The following is a 19,533-nucleotide window of genomic DNA, read 5'->3' on the forward strand; positions in this document are numbered from 1 at the left end:
CATAGGCTGGTAGCAACAGCTCCGATTAGACCCCTAGCCTGGGAATCTCCATATGCCGCAGGTGTGGCCCTAAAAAGACAAAAAGACCAAAAACAAAACAAAACAAAACAAAAACCATTTACCCCACGCTTCCCTTCAAACCCTACCACCACCACCACCTCACTTCTACCTGCATATAGTTCAGAGATATTACTTAAAAAAACAGGAAACAAAGCCTTTCTTTCAAAAATGAGAGTAAGGGCTTCAAATCCAAATACCCACAGGAGCAGTCAGATCCTGAAGATGGTCTTGAGATAAAAATGAGTGATAACTAGTCCCACCCTGCTGTTAGGTTTAGAAGATGGCCTGTACCAGTGTAATCTGAGATATAGATAATTACCCTCTCATCCTGGACATTTAGGAAAAAATCGATTGAAACACCTAGCACATTTATGTGATGAAGAAGTAAGCAGACCCAGATGAAATGGAGAACAGGATTATGGCAAAAGGGAACAGAAGACGAGGAAAAGATAAAAGCCCTCCACGTTAGAGCAAAGAAGTCTCTTCAGGGACACTTCAGTTACAGACATTATAAGAGAGTGACAGAACCATGAGCAGGATGAGTGGAGGCAATGTATGTCTAGCAGAAAGAACCTGAGGGACTGTGTGTGTGTGTGTGCACGCGTGAGTGTGCGTGTGCATTCGCATATGCTTGAGGGTCGGCTGCAGAGGGGTGTTGAGAGGGAAGACCACAAGGAGAAAAAACAAGGTACTTACTCACGTACCTGGCTCTCCATTCATGAGAGAAGGAAAATACAAGATGCCCTTAAATGTCCTTCCAAATCATCTAGTCCAGGACCCAAAGAAGGGGAAGAGGCTATGAGTGGGAGCATTTAATTTCCAGTTCTTTGGAAACTGAACACAAACGGCTAGGTTCAGCGGGCTAAGGGACCCCCAACTGGCACCGCAATGGGGAAGCCCTAAAAGGGGAAGCCATCTTGAGTGAAAACAACTTAATTGTCAAGTACCATCCAGTTGCTTATTTAAAAAAAAAAAAAAAGACCCTGCATTATTTTGAAGAGGTACACAGTGATTAACTATCGAGACTTATGGGGGTTCCCATCATGGCTCAGTGGTTAACAAACTCAACTAGTAACTATGAGGTTGCAGGTTTGATCCCTGGTCTCACTCAGTAGGTTAAGGATCCAGCGTTGCCATGAGCTGTGGTATAGGTTGCAGACATGGCTCAGATCCCGCATTGCTGTGGCTGTGGTGTAGGCCGGGAGCTGTAGCTCCAACTGGACCCATAACCTGGGATCCTCCATATGCCATGGGTGAGGCCCTAAAAAGACAAAAGACAAAAAAAAAAAAAAAAAAAAAAAAGATTAATGAATAAAGTCTACATACTTTGAACTCCATCCGTTGATTTTCTATCCCCTACAGCAATTAACCTGTTTGATTATTTTCAGGAGTAATATTCTAAATATTTACCAACAGCCTAGGTACCAGTTGAACAGAACAGACAAGCTACCTGGCTGTTGTGGTGAGGATCAGGTGAATATCAACCTTAATTAGTTTTGTATTTGTCCTTAGAGATTTTTACTATTTCCTCTTCCTTCTTTTGGGAGATAGTAATATACTTACTCTTTGGACTCTTGCTTATTCCCACTTAAAATATACCTTAGAGATTCTTTCATGTCAATACATTAAAGCCTTTCATCATTTTTTTTTTTTAAACAGACAGTATTCCATTGTATAGACATACCATAGTTGGATAATGCTGTCACCGATGGTCACTTGGGTTGTCTTCAATCTTTCACTGTTATAAACAACATCACAATACATAACATGGCATATAAATCACTTCGCATGTGTGAGCACATCTGAGGGCAGGCATGTAGAAGTAGAATTGCCCAGACAAAAGGAATATGCATCTGTAACTTTAACAGACCCTGCTAAAGTGACCTCCACACAGACTGTAACAATTTATGCTTTTTAAAGCAACATATAAGAGTGAAGTCTACCCTGCTGCATTGCTGACAGTCTGTTTTCGAACTTTTGTAATTTTGCTCATCTTGGAGATAAAAAAATGGAATTTCAATGGAATTTATTTTGCATTTCCCCATTTTGAGAGGGTTACCTTTCCATATGTTTAAAGAGCAGTTTCTGTCACAGTTCCTATTACTTGCCTTTTTTTTTTTTTTTTTTTTTTTTTCTGGTGGATGTTGGTCTTTTTTCAGTGATCTGGAAATCACAACAGATTATCTTAAATCTTGGCCATTTGATGTTATGTGGAGCCCTTCCTGCCAGAACTTTTTTGAGTAGTGATACACACACTACCCTAAATAGTGATATACACAAGAACCCATGTGTGTTGGGATCATTTTGCTTTTCGTTGTTGAGGAGTGATATATACACAGCTCCCATTTTGGCCTATGTAGAGCATGTGTTCCCCCCAGACATAGCTTTTCCTTCCACAGGCTCTGTAAAGAATGTAACAATTATTTCCTTTCACAGGTCACACTGTCCAGGATCAATGAGATTTCCTGACCTCTGTAACCTGAATGCTTAAGTACGATGACTCAGATGGTTTTCTTTCTATATTCTGGGGGTAGAAGTAAAGAGATTACCTAATAACCTGCTCTTATTCTACAGTTTATAGAGGTTCAAATATCAATCTAATCTGAGCCAAGTATTTATTAAGAATGGATTATATGCATCAGCACACCTGACGACAGGCATGCATCTGGTAAGACCAAAAATGCATCTTACTGGATTCTGGCATGATTTACCAATACCAAAAAGATTTATTTACGTGTTTATTTTTTAACTTTTCTTTTTAAGGTCGCACTTTTGGCATATGGAAATTCCAGGGCTAGGGGTCGAATTGAAGCTACAGCTGCTGGCCTACACCACAGCCATAGCTCGGTGCTGGATCTGAGCTGCATATGTGACCTATGCCGAAGCTTGTGGCAACACCAGATCCTTAACCTACTAAGCAAGGCCTGGGACTGAACCCACATCCTCATAGATACCATGTCAGGTTCTTAACCCACTGAGCCACGATGGGAACTCCCCAATACTAAAAGGATTTAAACAAGAAACCCATGTAGGGAGATAAAAAAGCCTGCTGGCACAAGACTCAGGTTCTTTGTTCATTAATTCAAAAAATAATTATTAACACCTGTTATGGGCCAGGCTAAGCCTATATTATGTTGGGATGTGAAAATGAACAGGAACAGATTGATATAGTTCCAGCCATCCTGGGATCTGCAGCTGCACAGATAATTCTTTCTGCATTCAGTATGCAAAATTAGAGTTACCGGCTTGTTTATTTTTTAAACTTTGTAAATTTAGCTACTCTTAAAAAACAAAACACTAGAAAACAGTTTCTTGATGTTAAGAGCATCTTTAATCTCAGCTGGTCAAAGAACCTTAGAAGATAGTTGGATAAACTAGGCTCATTCAGATATACTTTGATTTGGGGCCACTCATGGATGCCAGGTAAAACTAATGGAAAATGAGCTAAGGCCAAGGGTGGGAGAGTGCTGGTGTTAGCACCCGTTAGGTTCGAGCCCTCCCTGCCAAAGCTATAAATACAAATGACCAATTTAACAGCTTGAAAAGACCACCCTAAAGATCTCTACCTGGGATCTAATCAGTTGTTCTGCGCATTCTTTCAATTACGGGATCCCTGCCATGTTTATGGGAACTTTTACTGTGAGCATCACATTTTTGAAGGCTGTATCATTATGACCATCTTTGATCTGAGGGTGGGAAAACATGAGCTCCAATAATGCCTGCACAGGGTCACTCTGAATGGAGCTGTAAACTGGACTCCATAAGAGTCTACTGTGGAAAAGAAAAACCACGTAAGGAAAAGGGCTCGGATACCAGGGAGATTGCAACTCTGAGAAGGGATGCCATTAAAATCACTTTCGAGATCATGCAGGAAGTGAAATTTATTAAGAGCAGGTACCCAGAGTTTTGGCAAATAATACTATTTCAGGGCATTCTGAGAAAGGCAGCAGGACAGACACATTATCCCCACTTGAGTATAGCAACAGGATATGATTTATGAAAGAAAATGAGATCATCGTGATGGTTAGAAGGACGGAACTGCAGCTCATATGAAAATCAGCTTAACCATGAATCAACTGAGTCACAATGCATGTGTGTGACTTCTCAGGGGTAAAGAATGCAATTGCTTAAGACTTTATGAGGCTAGACCCACTAATAGCAAACTGGCTTTCCTGCCAAACACTCAAATAAGATGGAAGTCCGGAAGTATCTTTTCTCAATTATGGTTATTATATGATATCCCGTGCTGAAATACCCTGATATTTCAGGAACTTCTCATCCTCACTCTTTCTTCAGGGTCTCTCCTGCATTCTTATGACTTATGCTGCCACTCTCTTAAGTCTTACCCAGTACTCTCCCGTTGGCCCAAGATTCTACCTGCATGTCTCAAAGGTCTATTAAATCAACATGTCCCAGTTTACATCATTGGATTCCATCCCAAATGGATCCTCCACAGCAGGATCCAGCCAGCTATTTGAGCAAGAAAAAGGGAAAGTTATTCTTTTCTCGTTTTTTGTGCTTCCCATGGGTTATCTAGTCCTGTAACCCCTAAAAGCTGTATCACTATGTCCCTTTCTTATTTTCACTGAGAATGCTTTTGCTCAAGTTCCTACCACCACATGCCTGAAGAGTGCTGTAGAAGACTCCAACTCCTCTTTATAAAGTGCTTTTGTTTATAACATATTTCTTAATAACTATAAAAAGGAAAATGACCCCAGTGCACCAACATCACAACAAACAAACCCAAGATGACTGTGTCTCTCCCAAACATACTAGTTTTCAAAGGCTTTCTGTTCCCTGGAAAACTAAGTTCAGATTCCTTACCAAGTCATATGGTGACTCTCTTCTCCTTTTGCGCCTGGTGTTCCTCCCATATGCCCTCTGAAACAGCCACACCAAGTCTCTTGCCTTTTCCTAAACACATCATGTCTTTCATCCTGAGATCTGCAGGGTTTTCCTCTGCCTAAAATCTCCTTCAGAACTTGTCTGCTGAAAATTCCTACTCTTCAGTTTACTCATCTGTACAACAGGGTGATCACAGTGTTTAGAGGGTTGTCATGGAGACTAAGCAAAATGATTTGCTCCCCACGGTGCCTGGCACAGAGAAGCAACCACCAAATGCTAGCAATCCTTGTCACTGTTGTCATTATCATCAAATCTGTGTTTTTTTCTTTGTTTTGTTTTGTTTCAAATATGAACAAAAACATTTCCAATGTTTTCCCAGACCTACCTGGAAGTGTTAGTCATTCCTCCTCCCTGCTCCTATATGCCTAATTATAGTACCATATTACATCAATTTCAAGACTGATGGGATTTTTCCTATTTTAGCATCTCTGATACTGGGGTACCAATTAAATGTCATAGTTTAATTGATAGCATTTTTTCTTTTTTAGTAGTACTTGGAATAACAGTATTCCCTATGATGAGTGGCATCAGAGATGGTACTTAAATTTATGATAACTGCCATAAAAACTCAATTATCCAGGGTGGACAATGCATATTTATAGTAGATGGGAAGTCCTACCTTTTCTATGAATCAGAGAACCATCTCCATAAAAAATAAAAATAAATAAAAATTTTAAAAAAACTTCTACTTGGAGCTGTAGAGTAGCCAAGAGATATTTCATTTGTACAGACTGCACCTTGGCAAGGCCCCATCCCTTGAACCACAGAGAAGCAGCCTGATGGACTAGGATGCTATCATCTACTTCAGTTAAGCATCCCTACCTGAGAGCTGAACCATGGCCAGATCCAGGGCAAAAGCGGGGAGGGGCTAGCTTGTGATACTGTGTCCCAGTCACCCAGGACTCAAGCTGCAAAGGTAAAGCAAGAATATGAAGAAGAGGGTGAAGGAATGAGATGGGAAAGGCCAAGGGATCATGCTTCCAGACAGCCCTGTCCAGGAGAGACAGAATGCAAGCCACATATATAATTTTAAAGTAGCCATGCTTAAAAGTGAAAAGAAACCGGTCAATTAATATTTTATTCCTTTAACCCATGAGATTAAATGTGTTATTTTACTATGTGACAGATCTAAAAAAAGCAGAAATGAAATGTTTTGCATGTTCTTTGGTACTGTCTTCAAAATCTGGCGTGTGTTTGATTCATGCAGCAGCTCTCAGTTTGGACTGGCTGCAGTTCAATTGCCCGGCAAATGCACACGGCCAGGGCCCACCATTCTGGACTGTTCTCTGACCAACTCAGTTAAGTAATGAGTCAACAGGAACAGGTATTTCAACAGGGGCTCTTTTCACCATTCACCAATGGTAATTTTTCTTCAAATTCTTTTTGCGTCTCATTTTAGCTAAAGTTGTTATAACCATCATTTGAGGTTATTTCTATGTTCTTCCCATCTTCCTTTCACTCTGTTCGTTAAAGGAGAGGTAACTCCTATACTCAGTGATAGACCTTTCTCCAGTAAGACAGTCCTTGGGAGAGGGACAAAGAATATCTGATTCATCTTAGGATTCCTAGTGCCTATCACAGGGCCTAGGAAAGCTCTGAAGAAACATCTTTGAACACATTAAAAGGTACTAGGCTTGACAGTAATAGTTCTCAATTGGGCTGCACAGTGGAATCACCTGGGGAGTAAAGAAAAACGCTGATGCCTGGTCCCACTCTCAGAGATGCTGGTGGTAGGTCTGGAGTTTGGCCTGGGTGTTGGCATTTCTAAAATCTCCCCCAGGTGATCCTAGTATGCAGCCGGGGCTGAGAACCACTGTTCCGGGGCTTTTTAAGAACAGCTTATTGTGGCCACATCCTTGCCTTCCTGACATAAGCCGCAGTTTGCATCAACTCAGTTACCTCTCTCAGAACAGATCAAAAGTTTCTTAGGAAAATTTGTAGAGAAGAAGCTAAAACAGAATCCCAAAGAGTGATGTGCAAATTCCTTTTTCAAAAGGCATCAAATATTTCAGTGTTCTACATCTTTTCATACTTATCTTTTATCAACAAAAAGATTACAATTCACGGTATAAGTTTCTAAAAATGTTAGCTGGTTTGAAGACAAAGGATTCTAAGGCCCTTACAGTATACAGGCAAATAATACCCAGATATACAAACTGCAGGATTTTCTAAATTACAGAGTAATGGCAATTAAAAAGAGCAATGGAATCTCAGTACACATGAGTCTCATTTCGAGTTCTTTATACATACGTCAAAAGCAGAAATTAATTGGGGGTCCGTGAAGAGAAATATTTCATGCTCTTCTTTAGGCCATGCTAGGTTATATTTATATGATATATTCATAAAGCACTGCATCTACTTTAAAAAGTCACATATAAAACCCACCTAATTTTAGTCACATAACCTGTAAGAGCTGATATCACTGTCTGCTCTCAAAATGATTCCTGGCCTGATGGCATTACTTGCATTGTATATAAGGTTCAGCTGTGGCCAAGACAGATTCCCCTGCCCCGACCTCTGCTTCAACACAAATGAGCTTCAACTGGGATCTCTGCACCAGGGGAGCAGCTGGGATGAAGTTTGTATTTTAAACGTGAACTTTCCCCCATACCCTTCATTAGAACACATTTATTCCTATTATTATTATTATTATTATTATTATTACCATTGTTATTAGGCGGCAATTGCAGCATGTGGAAATTTCCGGACTGGGGATCAAACCTGTGCTATAGCAGCAACCTGAGCTGCTGCACCAACAACAGTGGATCCCCCAACCTGTTGTGCCACGTGGGAACTCCTGGAATGAAGTTTCTCTGACTCATGGACTGAGAATTTCCCGGCCAATCCCCAAGGTAGTTTAGCCATACCTTATGGATTTACCCTGCTTAATGGTCTTCTATTGATGGTGTGGTATCATGTGGCCTTATTAATAAATAGAAACAGCATGTTGATATACTCCTAAAGGTTCCTTCATGCATTTCCTCCGGCTTTCTAGCAAAAACAATAACCCCCTCTAACTGCCCCATACTCTTTTTGCCTTATTGAGATATAATTGATATATAACCTTATATTAGTTTCAGGTGTACAACATAATGATTCAATATATGTATACATCATGAAATGATCATCACACTTTGTCAACATCCCTCATTATGTGTAGTTACATTTTTTTCCTTGCGATGAGAACTTTTAAGATCTACTCTCAGCAACTTTCAAACACACAATACAGTATTACTAACTACAGTCACCATCCTGTACATTATGTTCCCATAACTTAACTGGAAACTGTGTCCCACACTTATTTTCATTTCACAAGCTAGGTTGAATCTGATAAGTCAGAATAGGAAATGTCCAAAAGGCATTAAACTTACACGTTCACTACCAGTGATTAACAAAAGTTCCCAACTCCTGCCAAGACCATAGAGGGAGGAACATAATTTGGTAAGATTTTTAAGAACCAGGTCTCATGCATATCACTTCCAGCTGCTAAAGCCCGAAGGGCTGATGATGGGTGCCAAGTGATTGGATGTATGACATGCACCTGGCCCCAATTTTCCTTTCCGTAGACAAATGAAAACTACAAGACACATTTCCAGGTTGCCGAGCTTGTAAAACCAAGGAGATAACCAACCATCCGCCTGTACAAGTGCACCAGCCTCACCTGTATGTCAGTTAACATGTACTAAGGAGGCTCCCAGGATCCATGAAGAAACAAAAAAAGCCTTCCCTAGCAAAGCTTACAAAACAGGAGTGGTGTTCAAGGATTTAACTTTTCCTAGCAGATTTGAAAGGCGGTAGAAAGGTTGCAGGACATGGATCCATGCTGGGCACCGATCCACCCTGGGAAGGTGGTCTAATGGGCTTGTGGGAGCTGCCGGGGCTCTGGTGAGATACATGGGGCAGTTGGGCCTCAGAGAAAGATGGGGAAAGGATGCTTTGGAGTGTCCTGCATGTGCAGCTGGCACAGCTCCTACCTTTCTGAAAGAACTCTTCCAGTCGGTCCTTGAACGGCTGCAGATATTCCTTAGGCGACTCCTTACACACCACCACCATCTGTTTCTCACTTGCTGTGAAGAGAAGGTGGCAGTTAGATTTCCTCAGGAACACGAATCTGCTGAGCTTGTGCTCTGCTCTAGGGCATTAAGACTGCAAAATCCGTATCGATCACTGTTTATCCAAGTTACAGGGGAGAAAGCAAAAACACATCAACCAAAATAATGAGCATCTACATCTCACTCTACATCTTTCTTCAGGAACAGCGAACGGCATCACCTTCAACTTTTTCTTTCTTTTTTTTTTTTTTAAGAGACATAGCAAAGCCTCTGACTTGGGACAGGTGAGGTACTCTGCTTTTGGTTTCTCTCTCGAAAATAAAGGCAAAAATGACTTAAGGACTAGTCTTAGAGAATTAAGAGCTCAGACCCTCTTCGGATTCATACTGCCGAAGTAGAGCTTAGGACAGATTTTGCAGATTTTTTTCCTCGGTGGCCTAGCAGTTAAGGATCTGGGGTTGTCACTGCTGTGGCTCCTGTCACTGCTACAGCTCAAGTTTGATCCCTGGCACAGGAACTTCCATGTGCTGTGAACACGGCCAAATAAAATAAAATAAAATAAGGTGGATTTTGCAGAAATTCCCAGGCCTAGAATCACCAAATTGGCACTTCCTCAAGGGGACAACCACATCCCAGCATGTGAACTAACCCCAGGTTCGGGAGGACCTAAGTGCTTTGCATTCCCATTCATCTGCCCTTCCCATTAATATTCCACCGATACATGTGAAACCATTTTACATGTGATTTCCTTTAGACAGGGTATCCGGAATTTACATTAGGTTGCCTTTTTGATCATCAAGGCCCCTCAAATTAGATAGCTGTGACTTGGTGATATGGAAACCACAATAACCCATAGTTCCACATCACAAAGGCAGTTAATCCAGGCAAGAGGCATTCCGCCTAGGTTTCTCTATGTTTGTGCCAGTGTCAGAAGTGCACTGAGGAAAAGAAGGCTTCACTTCTCCCAAGCTAGAGCTGTCACGATCATGTTTGTCTGTCAATCATGGCCACAAATCACTGACATGTCCTTGTCCAAAAGAATATATTAAAGCATTGGATTTTCACTAGACAGAATTCATGCCACCTGGTTCAAAAGCCAGAGAAAGATATATTCTTGGAGGAATTTATGGAAGCACAAAGGTAAGGCATTTTGGAAGATGACAGTTAGAAAGGGTGTCTTTATTTATGTTGGGAAGTTTGTATACAAGAACTTAGCGTTTTCAAAACTAGCATCCCAGAATGTTTACTATGTAGGCAATCCACAAGCACGTCAGCACTGAAGCATAATAGGCAAGAGAGTTCACTCAAGGGTCCCTCAAAAGAGGTTAACTGACACTTTCTCTTTACAATACTGCCAGCCCGAGTGCTGAAATCCTAGACAACACTGGGAGACCATCAGATTGTGCTGAGAAGAAAGTATGATGTGAGGGAACTCTGGGAACTCTGTCAGGATCAGCCACAGGCTCAGAATCAGCTAATGGGATGCCTGTCTGGGATCAGATCACAGGACACAAGGGTCTAAGTTCAGGCTCTTCCTATCGACACTGTTACTTTCCAAAAGTTTTTAATAGAGTTTGTTTTGAGTATCTGTGATTAATAATTCTGATAACAATTCCAGTGTTACTTAGGAAACCCTGCCCGCTGGGATGCAAAAACTCCTTCCTGCTCTCTCTCTTTTTCTTTTTACAGTCACACCTGCAGCATATGGAAGTTCCCAAGCTGTAGCTGCCAGCCTACACCACAGCCACAGTTACTCAGGATCTAAGCTGCATCTGCAACCTACATACACTGCAACTCATGGCAACATCCGATCCTTAACACTGAGTGAAGCCAGGGATCAAACCCACATCCTCATGGACATCATGTTGGGTTCTTAACCCAATGAATCACAACAGGAACTCCTCCTTTCTGTTTTTTATTTTTTTAAAAAGAAATGTTTATTATGGTTGATTTACAATGTTCTGTCAATATCCACCGTACTACAAAGTGACCCAGTCATACATATACATCTATATAAACTCCTTTTCTCATATTGTCTTCCACCATGTTCTATCACAATCCTTTCTGTTTTTTAAATGATCTGTCTTCCTTGGGACAAATTCCTTAAAACCACTCAAACCATCCTTTCAAAACGCCCCTTAGCTCCCTACCTTGTCAGTGTAGTTGTCCTCTCTGCAATGGCTATTTCACATTTTTTTCTATTATTACTAGAGTTTACCTCTTTCCTAGTAGACGGGCCTGTGGCCAAATGCTAAGTACCTCCTTACCACCACTATCCTTTTCTCAAGATAGTGGCTTTGGGCTAGAGAGATGACAGAGAAAGAGGAGAGGGATGGAGGAGAGGGAGCTGGAATATGTTCCAATGGTAGAAAAAATAGGTCTTGCTGACTCAGTTGCTTAAAGTTTGAGGGAGAGGGGGAGTGAGCGATGTGTGGCTGGAAGTGCCATTGACTGAGACAGGGAAGGGTGGAACATAATGTCTTCTTGTTCTAAGGGAGAGGAGATCAAAACTTAACTTGAATATAAAACAAGATACCACCAAACTCCTGGAAGAGAACAGAGGCAAAACATTCTCTGACATCAACCTTATGAATATTTTCTCAGGTCAGTCTCCCAAAGCAACAGAAAAAAGAGCAAAAATAAACCAATGCGACCTAATCAAACTGACAAGCTTTTGCATAGCAAAGGAAACCAAAAAGAAAACTAAAAAGACAACTTACAGAATGGGAGAAAATAGTTCTAAATGATGCAACCCACAAGGGCTTAATCTCTAGAATATACAAGCAACTTACACAACTCAACAGCAAAAAAGCCAACAACCCCATGGAAAAATGGGCAGAAGACCCAAATAGACATTTTTCCAAGGAAGATGTACAGATGGTCAACAAGCACATGAAAAAATGCTCAACATCCCTGATTATTAGAGAAATGCAAATCAGAACTACCATGAGATATCACCTCACACCAGTCAGAATGGCCATCATTAATAAGTCCACAAATAACAAATGCTGGAGGGGGTATGGAGAAAAGGGAACCCTCCTGCACTGCTGGTGGGAATGTTAGCTGGTACAACCACTGTGGAGAACAGTATGGCGATACCTTAGAAAACTATACATAGAACTACCATATGACCCAGCAATTCCACTCTTGGGCATAAATCCGGACAAAACTTTCTTTAAAAAAGACACATGCACCCGCATGTTCATTGCAGCTCTATTCACAATAGCCAAGACATGGAAACAACCTAAATGTCCATCGACAGATGATTGGATTAGGAAGATGTGGTGTATATATACACAATGGAATACTACTCAGCCATAAAAAAGAACCAAATAGGATAACCTGACCCCCTTTGCTGTACAGTGGGAAAAAAAAAAAAAAAAAAGAACCAAATAATGCCATTTGCAGCGACACAGATGGCACTAGAGACTCTCATACTAAGTGAAGTAAGTCAGAAAAAGAAAGACAAATACCATATGGAATCTAATACACAGCACAAACGAACCTTTCCACAGAAAAGAAAATCATGGACTTGGAGAACAGGCTTGTGGTTGCCAAGGGGGAGGGAGATGGAGTGGGGTGGTTGGGGAGCTTGGGGTTAATAGATACAAACTATTGCCTTTGATATGGATTAGCAATGAGATCCTGCTGTGTAGCACTAGGAACTATGTCTAGTCACTTAATAGAGAAAATAGAATGTGTATATGTATGTGTAACTGGGTGGCCATGCTGTACAGTAGGAAAAAAAATTGTATTGGGGAAATAACTATTAAAAAAATAATAACAAAAAAATAAAAAAATTTAAAAACACACACACAAAAAACTCCTAACTTTGAGGAGTTTCTGTCGTGGCTCAGCAGAAACGAATCTGACTAGTATCCATGAGGTTTCTGGTTTGATCCCCAGCCTCGCTCAATGGGTTAAGGATCTGGCATTGCCATGCGCTGTGGTGTCAGTAGCAGACGTGGCTTGAATCCTACATTTATGTGGCTGTGGTGTAGGCTGGCAGCTGCAGCTCCTATTGGACCCCTAGCCTGGGAACCTCCACATGCTGTGCGTGAATCCCTAAAAAGAAAAAAAAAGTTAACTTTGAAACTTGTTTTCTATGATTTCTGTGAATTATAAGGCAAGATCATCAACTGAAAACAAAGAGGGAAAGGTACCAAAAAAAGATGAAACTATTAATGTGTTCTTGTTGCTAGTTCAACTAAATGCAAACTCACAGGCCTTTCCCATGATGGGACCATTCTACCTTTGAGCTCTATTTCCTGCATATATTTGACCAACAAAACCAAAATTGTGAAATGTCTCCAAAATACATCAACCAACATTCCCGTTCCCAGGCCCACACCTTCATTCTGGTGGTTCTCTACCTATTCTTCTCTGATCCCAGACATATTTTTACTGCATTTGACAAAGCCCTGCTCATCCTAAAAGAGATTCTCTGAGATGCTGGTATCCCCATAAAACCTTTCTAATCCAAAGTTTTTGTATCCTTCAAACATCTATCTTCCAGAGAGCATTTACGTTATACCTTTAATCATACTTCTTTGTGTAATTCTATTAATCCCTGCAAAGTCATGGGGCAGGTTTCATTTAGTCATTCGAAAACTTATACAGAGACCTCCTTGCCTATCTGGTCAAAGCATCAGATCTCCTCCTTTCAACTAGATTCTTAGGGGGAGGAAAGTGAAAAAAAATGAGCAATGTTGACCTCGACTCAGAGCGGGCTCTTCAAGAGCACAGTATGAACTCCTCATCCCTCTTTACTCTTCCTTCCTTCCCAGGAGAAGGTACATCAAGAAGTACCAGTCTCTTCATTCTGCAAACACTGTGACTGTCCCAAGCTGTCTTGAAAGGACCCAGTGTATTTTCAAGACCCCTCCCCAACATCCACCAGTTTATGCTGTAAGGCCCAAGAAAGTACAAAGATCATTCTCCTGACTGAGTAGTTCCCAGAGTGGGCCGAGAAGAGATCAGTTAGACACACTTTGGAAGAGGTCCGCTTTCAGGAATCAACATTTTTTCAATGAACTTTTCATGACCACATAAACTTCTCTTACGCTATCCTGCTATGATTCTGAAAACACAGGAAACCATATTTATTCTCACAATATAAACTGCAAGAGGTTTTTAAATCCTTTAACTAGCCCTCTCCTACAATCAAATTCCAACAATTCAATTCCATTGATAGAAGACTATGTTTCACAAACACAAATAATATATGATGAGGCACACCTGCATTTTGGTAAGAGGATATAATTGAAGCCATGACACCAATTTCTTCCAGGTTACTTCTCTGGAGCCAAAGCAAAGCCTAGGGCAGAGCTTCTTTTCCCAGTGACATAAGCAAAACCTCCACCTCCTCCTGAATTAAAAGGGTTGATCACTCTGGCTCTCTCTTTCTCCTGGCTGTGCTGATCAGAGCCCATGGGGCCCATCAAACTGCTCAGATTTTATGAGGCCATGTCATGGTATGGTAATGGCCTTGTGCTTGGATCAAGTCCACCCTGAGTGTAGGTGGGCTGTGGCTTTTTCCATCTGCAAAATGGGGGCCCTGTTCCTCCCAGGAAAGATATGAGAACTAAGTGAGATAAGGCATATAAAGTGGTTTGCAGAATGCCTGGCCCTAGCAAGTGGCCACGTATATATCATTTGTCACTTTTATGACTTTGTAAAATGGGTTGGGAAATATGTCACAGCCAGAATGGCAAGAGAGTCATAGCTCAGGATTAGGTGCTACAAATTCTCTACTCTATGTTTATGAAAATATACCCCAGGGCAAATCTCCGGTTTGGAACAAAGAGATGATGATTTTTGTTCCCTTGCTGACGTTCCACCTCCTACCATGAGAACTCCTGGAAGTAACTCCTTGGGGAAAAGATGAGGCAAAATGTGAAGCAAGTGCCCTGGGCCTCCAGGTCTCCGAGCCTCACGGTTTTGAATAAGAAACAATGAAGCCATTGCAAAGGAGAGCAGCTCCCCTGCTGTGCCCCAGGGTCCCCTCTGCACCCCAATGGGCCCAGCCTCCCATGTGCCCTGTTAGAATTAAACTCTGCACAATCAAAGCGAGGTCTGATCTCTGACTGACTCAGCAGAGTCAGACATTTGACGGCAAGGCAGCTTGCCCTCTTCAACTTATTAACTTGGCTTATCCAGGATGCACAGTAGCAGACAACAGGAGACCTGTAGACTAATTAATGATGACACTGGAGACTGGCATTGCATAAAGGAGAGAGGTCACTGACAAATCCCCAATGTCATTTATTGTCCAACCAGAAGATGCTTATACAATATTGCTAGACCACCAAGGTTGTCTCAGACACAGGCTGTGCCAGCAGTTCTACGTTAAAAGCTAAAATAACCCAGGTTCTTCCTCTCACACTTCTTTTTCTATTAAATTTGACAGAATTAAAGTATATATTAATTCTGTAGGTAGTTACTAATAAGCGATCATTGTGAGATGAAATACTGAAAACCAATGCGTACTAAAATAATTGATACTAAATTCAGTGTATGCTCCTTTAAAGGTTAGGTGCTTATGAAGCATTTAAAATATAAAATAAAGCATATAAAATATAGCCAATACTTCATAATAACTATAAATGGAGTATAATCTTTAAAAATTGTGGATCACTATGTTGTATAACTGAAACTTACACAATACTGTACATCGACTAAACCTCAATAAAAATTTTTTTAAAAATAGGTTAAGTGCTTTGAAGTATTTCAGAGAAAGAAAAGATAAAGCTTTGAATGGTTTAAGATTTCAGATACTAGAGTAGTAAAGTCATAGGTGATTATTTTTGTTTGCTTGGTTGGTTGGTTGGTTGTTTTTGGTTTTCATCCCTAAGAACAAGGAATAAAGTTTACTGAGTCATGTAAAAAGTATGGATAGGTTAGAAGGATATGGAGGGGCAAGGCCCCGGTATAATTTATCAAAATCTAATCATTTTAACAGATCAAACATACACAGCAATTTTAAAGAAAAAATATGGTTCATGTCTTTTTCTGTATGAGTTGAAGGATCTATAGGCTTAGTAATGAAGTCAGAATACATATTTATTTATTTAGGCCATGCCTGTGGCATGAGGAAGTTCCTAGCCCAGGGACTGAGCCTACACCTCAGCAGTGATCCAAGCCACAACAGTGACAACACTGCATCCTTAACCTGCTGAGCCACCAGGCAACTCCCAGAATTCATTTTTAGAGAAAAAGAAAGATTTACCTAGACTATGCTTTTTAAATCTGGGATTCTTTTCGCCTCTTTACCTAATTCTCACCATGGTTCTGTGCCAATTTGACCTTTTCTTCAGTTTTATAAGATCTCTGTCCTTTCCCTGAGCTCCATGCTCAAAGGACCACTGTGGAGGATTGTTGAAGCAACATAAGGAACTGAGAGACTACAAACAATACATGCTAATAAAATGGATAGCCTAGAAAACAAATGGTTGAAATGTACTACCCCAAGAATGAAACAGGAAGAAATAGAAAATATGAACAGACCAATTACTAGTAATGAAAGTAATAAAAACATTCCCAACAAATGTCCAGGACCAGACAGCCTCACAGATAATTCTACCACTCAGAAAAGAGCTAACACCTATCCTTCTCTAACTATTCCCAACAAATTCAGAAGAAAGAATGCTTCCAAACTAATTCTACAAAGTCAGCATCACTCTGATATTGAAACCAACAAAGATACCACACAAAAAAGGAAATTACAGGCCAATATCATTGATGAAGATAATATGCAAAAATCTTTGACAAAATATTAGCAAACCGAATCCAACAATACATCAAAAGGATCATTCACCATGATCATGTGGGATTTAACCCCAGGGTAAGGATTTTTAAATATTTGTAAATTGATAAATATACCACACTAACAAACTGAAGATTACAAACCATGCTATTTCAATGATGCAGAAAAAACTTTTGATGAAATTCAACATTCTTTTATGACAAAAATTCTCCAAAATGTGGGCATAGAGGAAATATACCACAACCTAATAAAAACCATATGTGACAAGTCTACAACTAATCATACTCAATGGTGAAAAGATGAAAGCATTTCCTCTAAGATCAGGAAAAAGACAAGGATAACCACTCTCAATATTTTTACTTAATATAGTATTGGAAGTCCTAGCCACATCTATCACACAAGAAAAATAAATAAAAGGAATCAACATTAGAAAGGAAGAAGTAAAACTGTCACTGTTCGCAGATGACAGATGATACTCTACATAGAAAAAGCTAAAGACACCACCAGAAAACTACTAGAGCTCATCAATGAATTCTGTAAAGTTTCAAAAAATATAGAAAACTACTGCATTTCTACATACTAACAATGAACTGTCAGAAAGAAAAATTAAAGAAACAAATCCACTTACAATCATATCAAAAAGAATAAAATCCCCAGGAATGAACCTACATAAGGAGGTGAAAGACCTATACTCAGAAAAACGTAAGACACTGACTAAAGAAACTGAAGATGACACAGATGGAAAGATACATTGTATTTGCGTTCATGGACTGAAGAATTAGTAACATTAAAATGACCACACTACCCAGTGCAATCTACAGACTCAATAAAATCCCTATCAAAATACCAAGGGCATTTTTCACAGAACTGGAAAGCAAATAATTTTAAAATGTGTATGAAAACAAAAAAAAGGCCCCAAATAGTCAAAACAATTTTGAGAAAGAAGAAGTGAGCTGGAGGAATCAGCTCTCTGACTTCATATTATACTGCAAATCTACAGTAATCAAAATAGTATATATAGTACTGGCCCAAAAACAGACACATATATCAATGGAACAGAACAGAGAGCCCAGAAATAAGCCTATGAACTTATGATCAATTTATGACAAAGAAGGAAAGAATATGCAGTTGAGAAAGGACAGTCTCTTCAGTAAGTGTGGTGCTGGGAAAACTGGACAGTTATATGTAAAAGAATGAAATTAGGACACTTTCTAACACCATATACAAACAAATAAAACAAAAAACCTCAAATGGATTAAAGATCTAAATGTAAGACTGGAAATCATAAAACTCCTAGAAGAAAACATAGGCAGAACACTCTTTGACATAAATTGTACCAATATATATTTTTGGATCTGTCTCCTATAGTAAAGGCATTGCAAGAAAAAAACAAACAAACTGGGATCTAATTAAACTTAAAAACTTTTGCACAGCAAAGGAAACCACTGACAGACAACTCACTGAATGAGAGAAAATATTTGCAAATGATATGACCAATAAATAAAGGGTTAATATCTAAAATACATAAAAGGCTCATACAACAACATCAAAAAACCAAACAACTCAATTTTTAAAAAATGGCCAGAAGAGCTACATAGACATTTTTCCAAGGAAAATATACATATGTCCAACAGGTACATGAAAAGATATTCAACATTGTTAATCATCAGAGAACTGCAAATTAAAACCACAATGAGATATCACCTAACACCTATCAGAATGGCTATCATCAAAAGAGCCACAAATAACAAATGTTGCTGAGGATGTGGAGAAAAGGGAACCCTTCTACATTGTTGACAGGAATGTAAATTGGTGCAGTCACTATGGAGAACAATATAGCAGTTCCTCAAAAAAACAGAACTACCATATGACCCAGTAATTCCACTCCTGGGTAGTTACCCCCCTGCAAAAAAACCCCACTAATTCAATAAGATACATGCACCCCAATGTTCATAGAATTATTTATAATAACCAAAATATGGGAGCAGCCTAAGTGTCTATCAGCAGATGGATAGATAAAGATGAAGTTTTATATACACACACACACACGTATATACACACCATGGAATAATACTACACAGTCATAAAAATGAAATTTGAAATTTTGCCATTTGCAACAACATGGATGGACTTAGAGAATATTATGCTAAGTGAAACAAGTCAGAGAAAGACAAATACTGTATGATATAATTTATACATGGAATCTAAAAATATAAAACTAACTAGTGAATATAACAAAAAAGAGACAGATAGAGAGAACTATAGTTACCAGCAGGGAGAGGAGGAGGCGGTGGGGGCAAGACAGGGGTAGGAAATTAAGAGGTACAAACCACTACATATAAAATTAATAAGCCACAGGATATATACTAGTACAACACAGGGAATATAGTCAATATTTTATAATAACTAGAAATGGAATATAACCTTTAAAACTTGTGAATCACTATGCTGTAGACCTGAAACTTACATAATATTATATATCACCTATACTTCAATAAAGAGAAAGTTATAAGAAAAGAACTGAGAAACTAAAGAAAATGTTTGTGTTACATCACTAGTGTTTGTTTATGTGAGAGATACAAGTCAGGGTTAGATTACAGAGGACATAGACTGCTGGGTTAAGGAGTTTATTCAAAGAAATTCATTCAACAAATACAGTAATTCACCAAATATCCACTGCATGCCAACTATGTGGCACAAACTGTATCAAGTACTGAGGACATCACTGAAAAAAGACCAAAATCTCTGCCC

The 19,533-nt window shown here is 39.6% G+C and overlaps 1 protein-coding gene across 1 annotated transcript in view; it reads right to left on the bottom strand.

Annotated features, from left to right (window-relative positions):
• Positions 1-19,533, bottom strand: part of FMN1 (formin 1) — a 467,180-nt gene that overhangs the window by 94,737 nt on the left and 352,910 nt on the right. Inside the window, 1 exon segment of the mRNA XM_021098316.1 lies at positions 8,940-9,032. Coding sequence (XP_020953975.1) covers positions 8,940-9,032 — 93 coding nt within the window.

This window comes from Sus scrofa, chromosome 1 (genome assembly GCF_000003025.6).
Source record: "Sus scrofa isolate TJ Tabasco breed Duroc chromosome 1, Sscrofa11.1, whole genome shotgun sequence".
Taxonomy (NCBI): Eukaryota; Metazoa; Chordata; class Mammalia; order Artiodactyla; family Suidae; genus Sus; species Sus scrofa.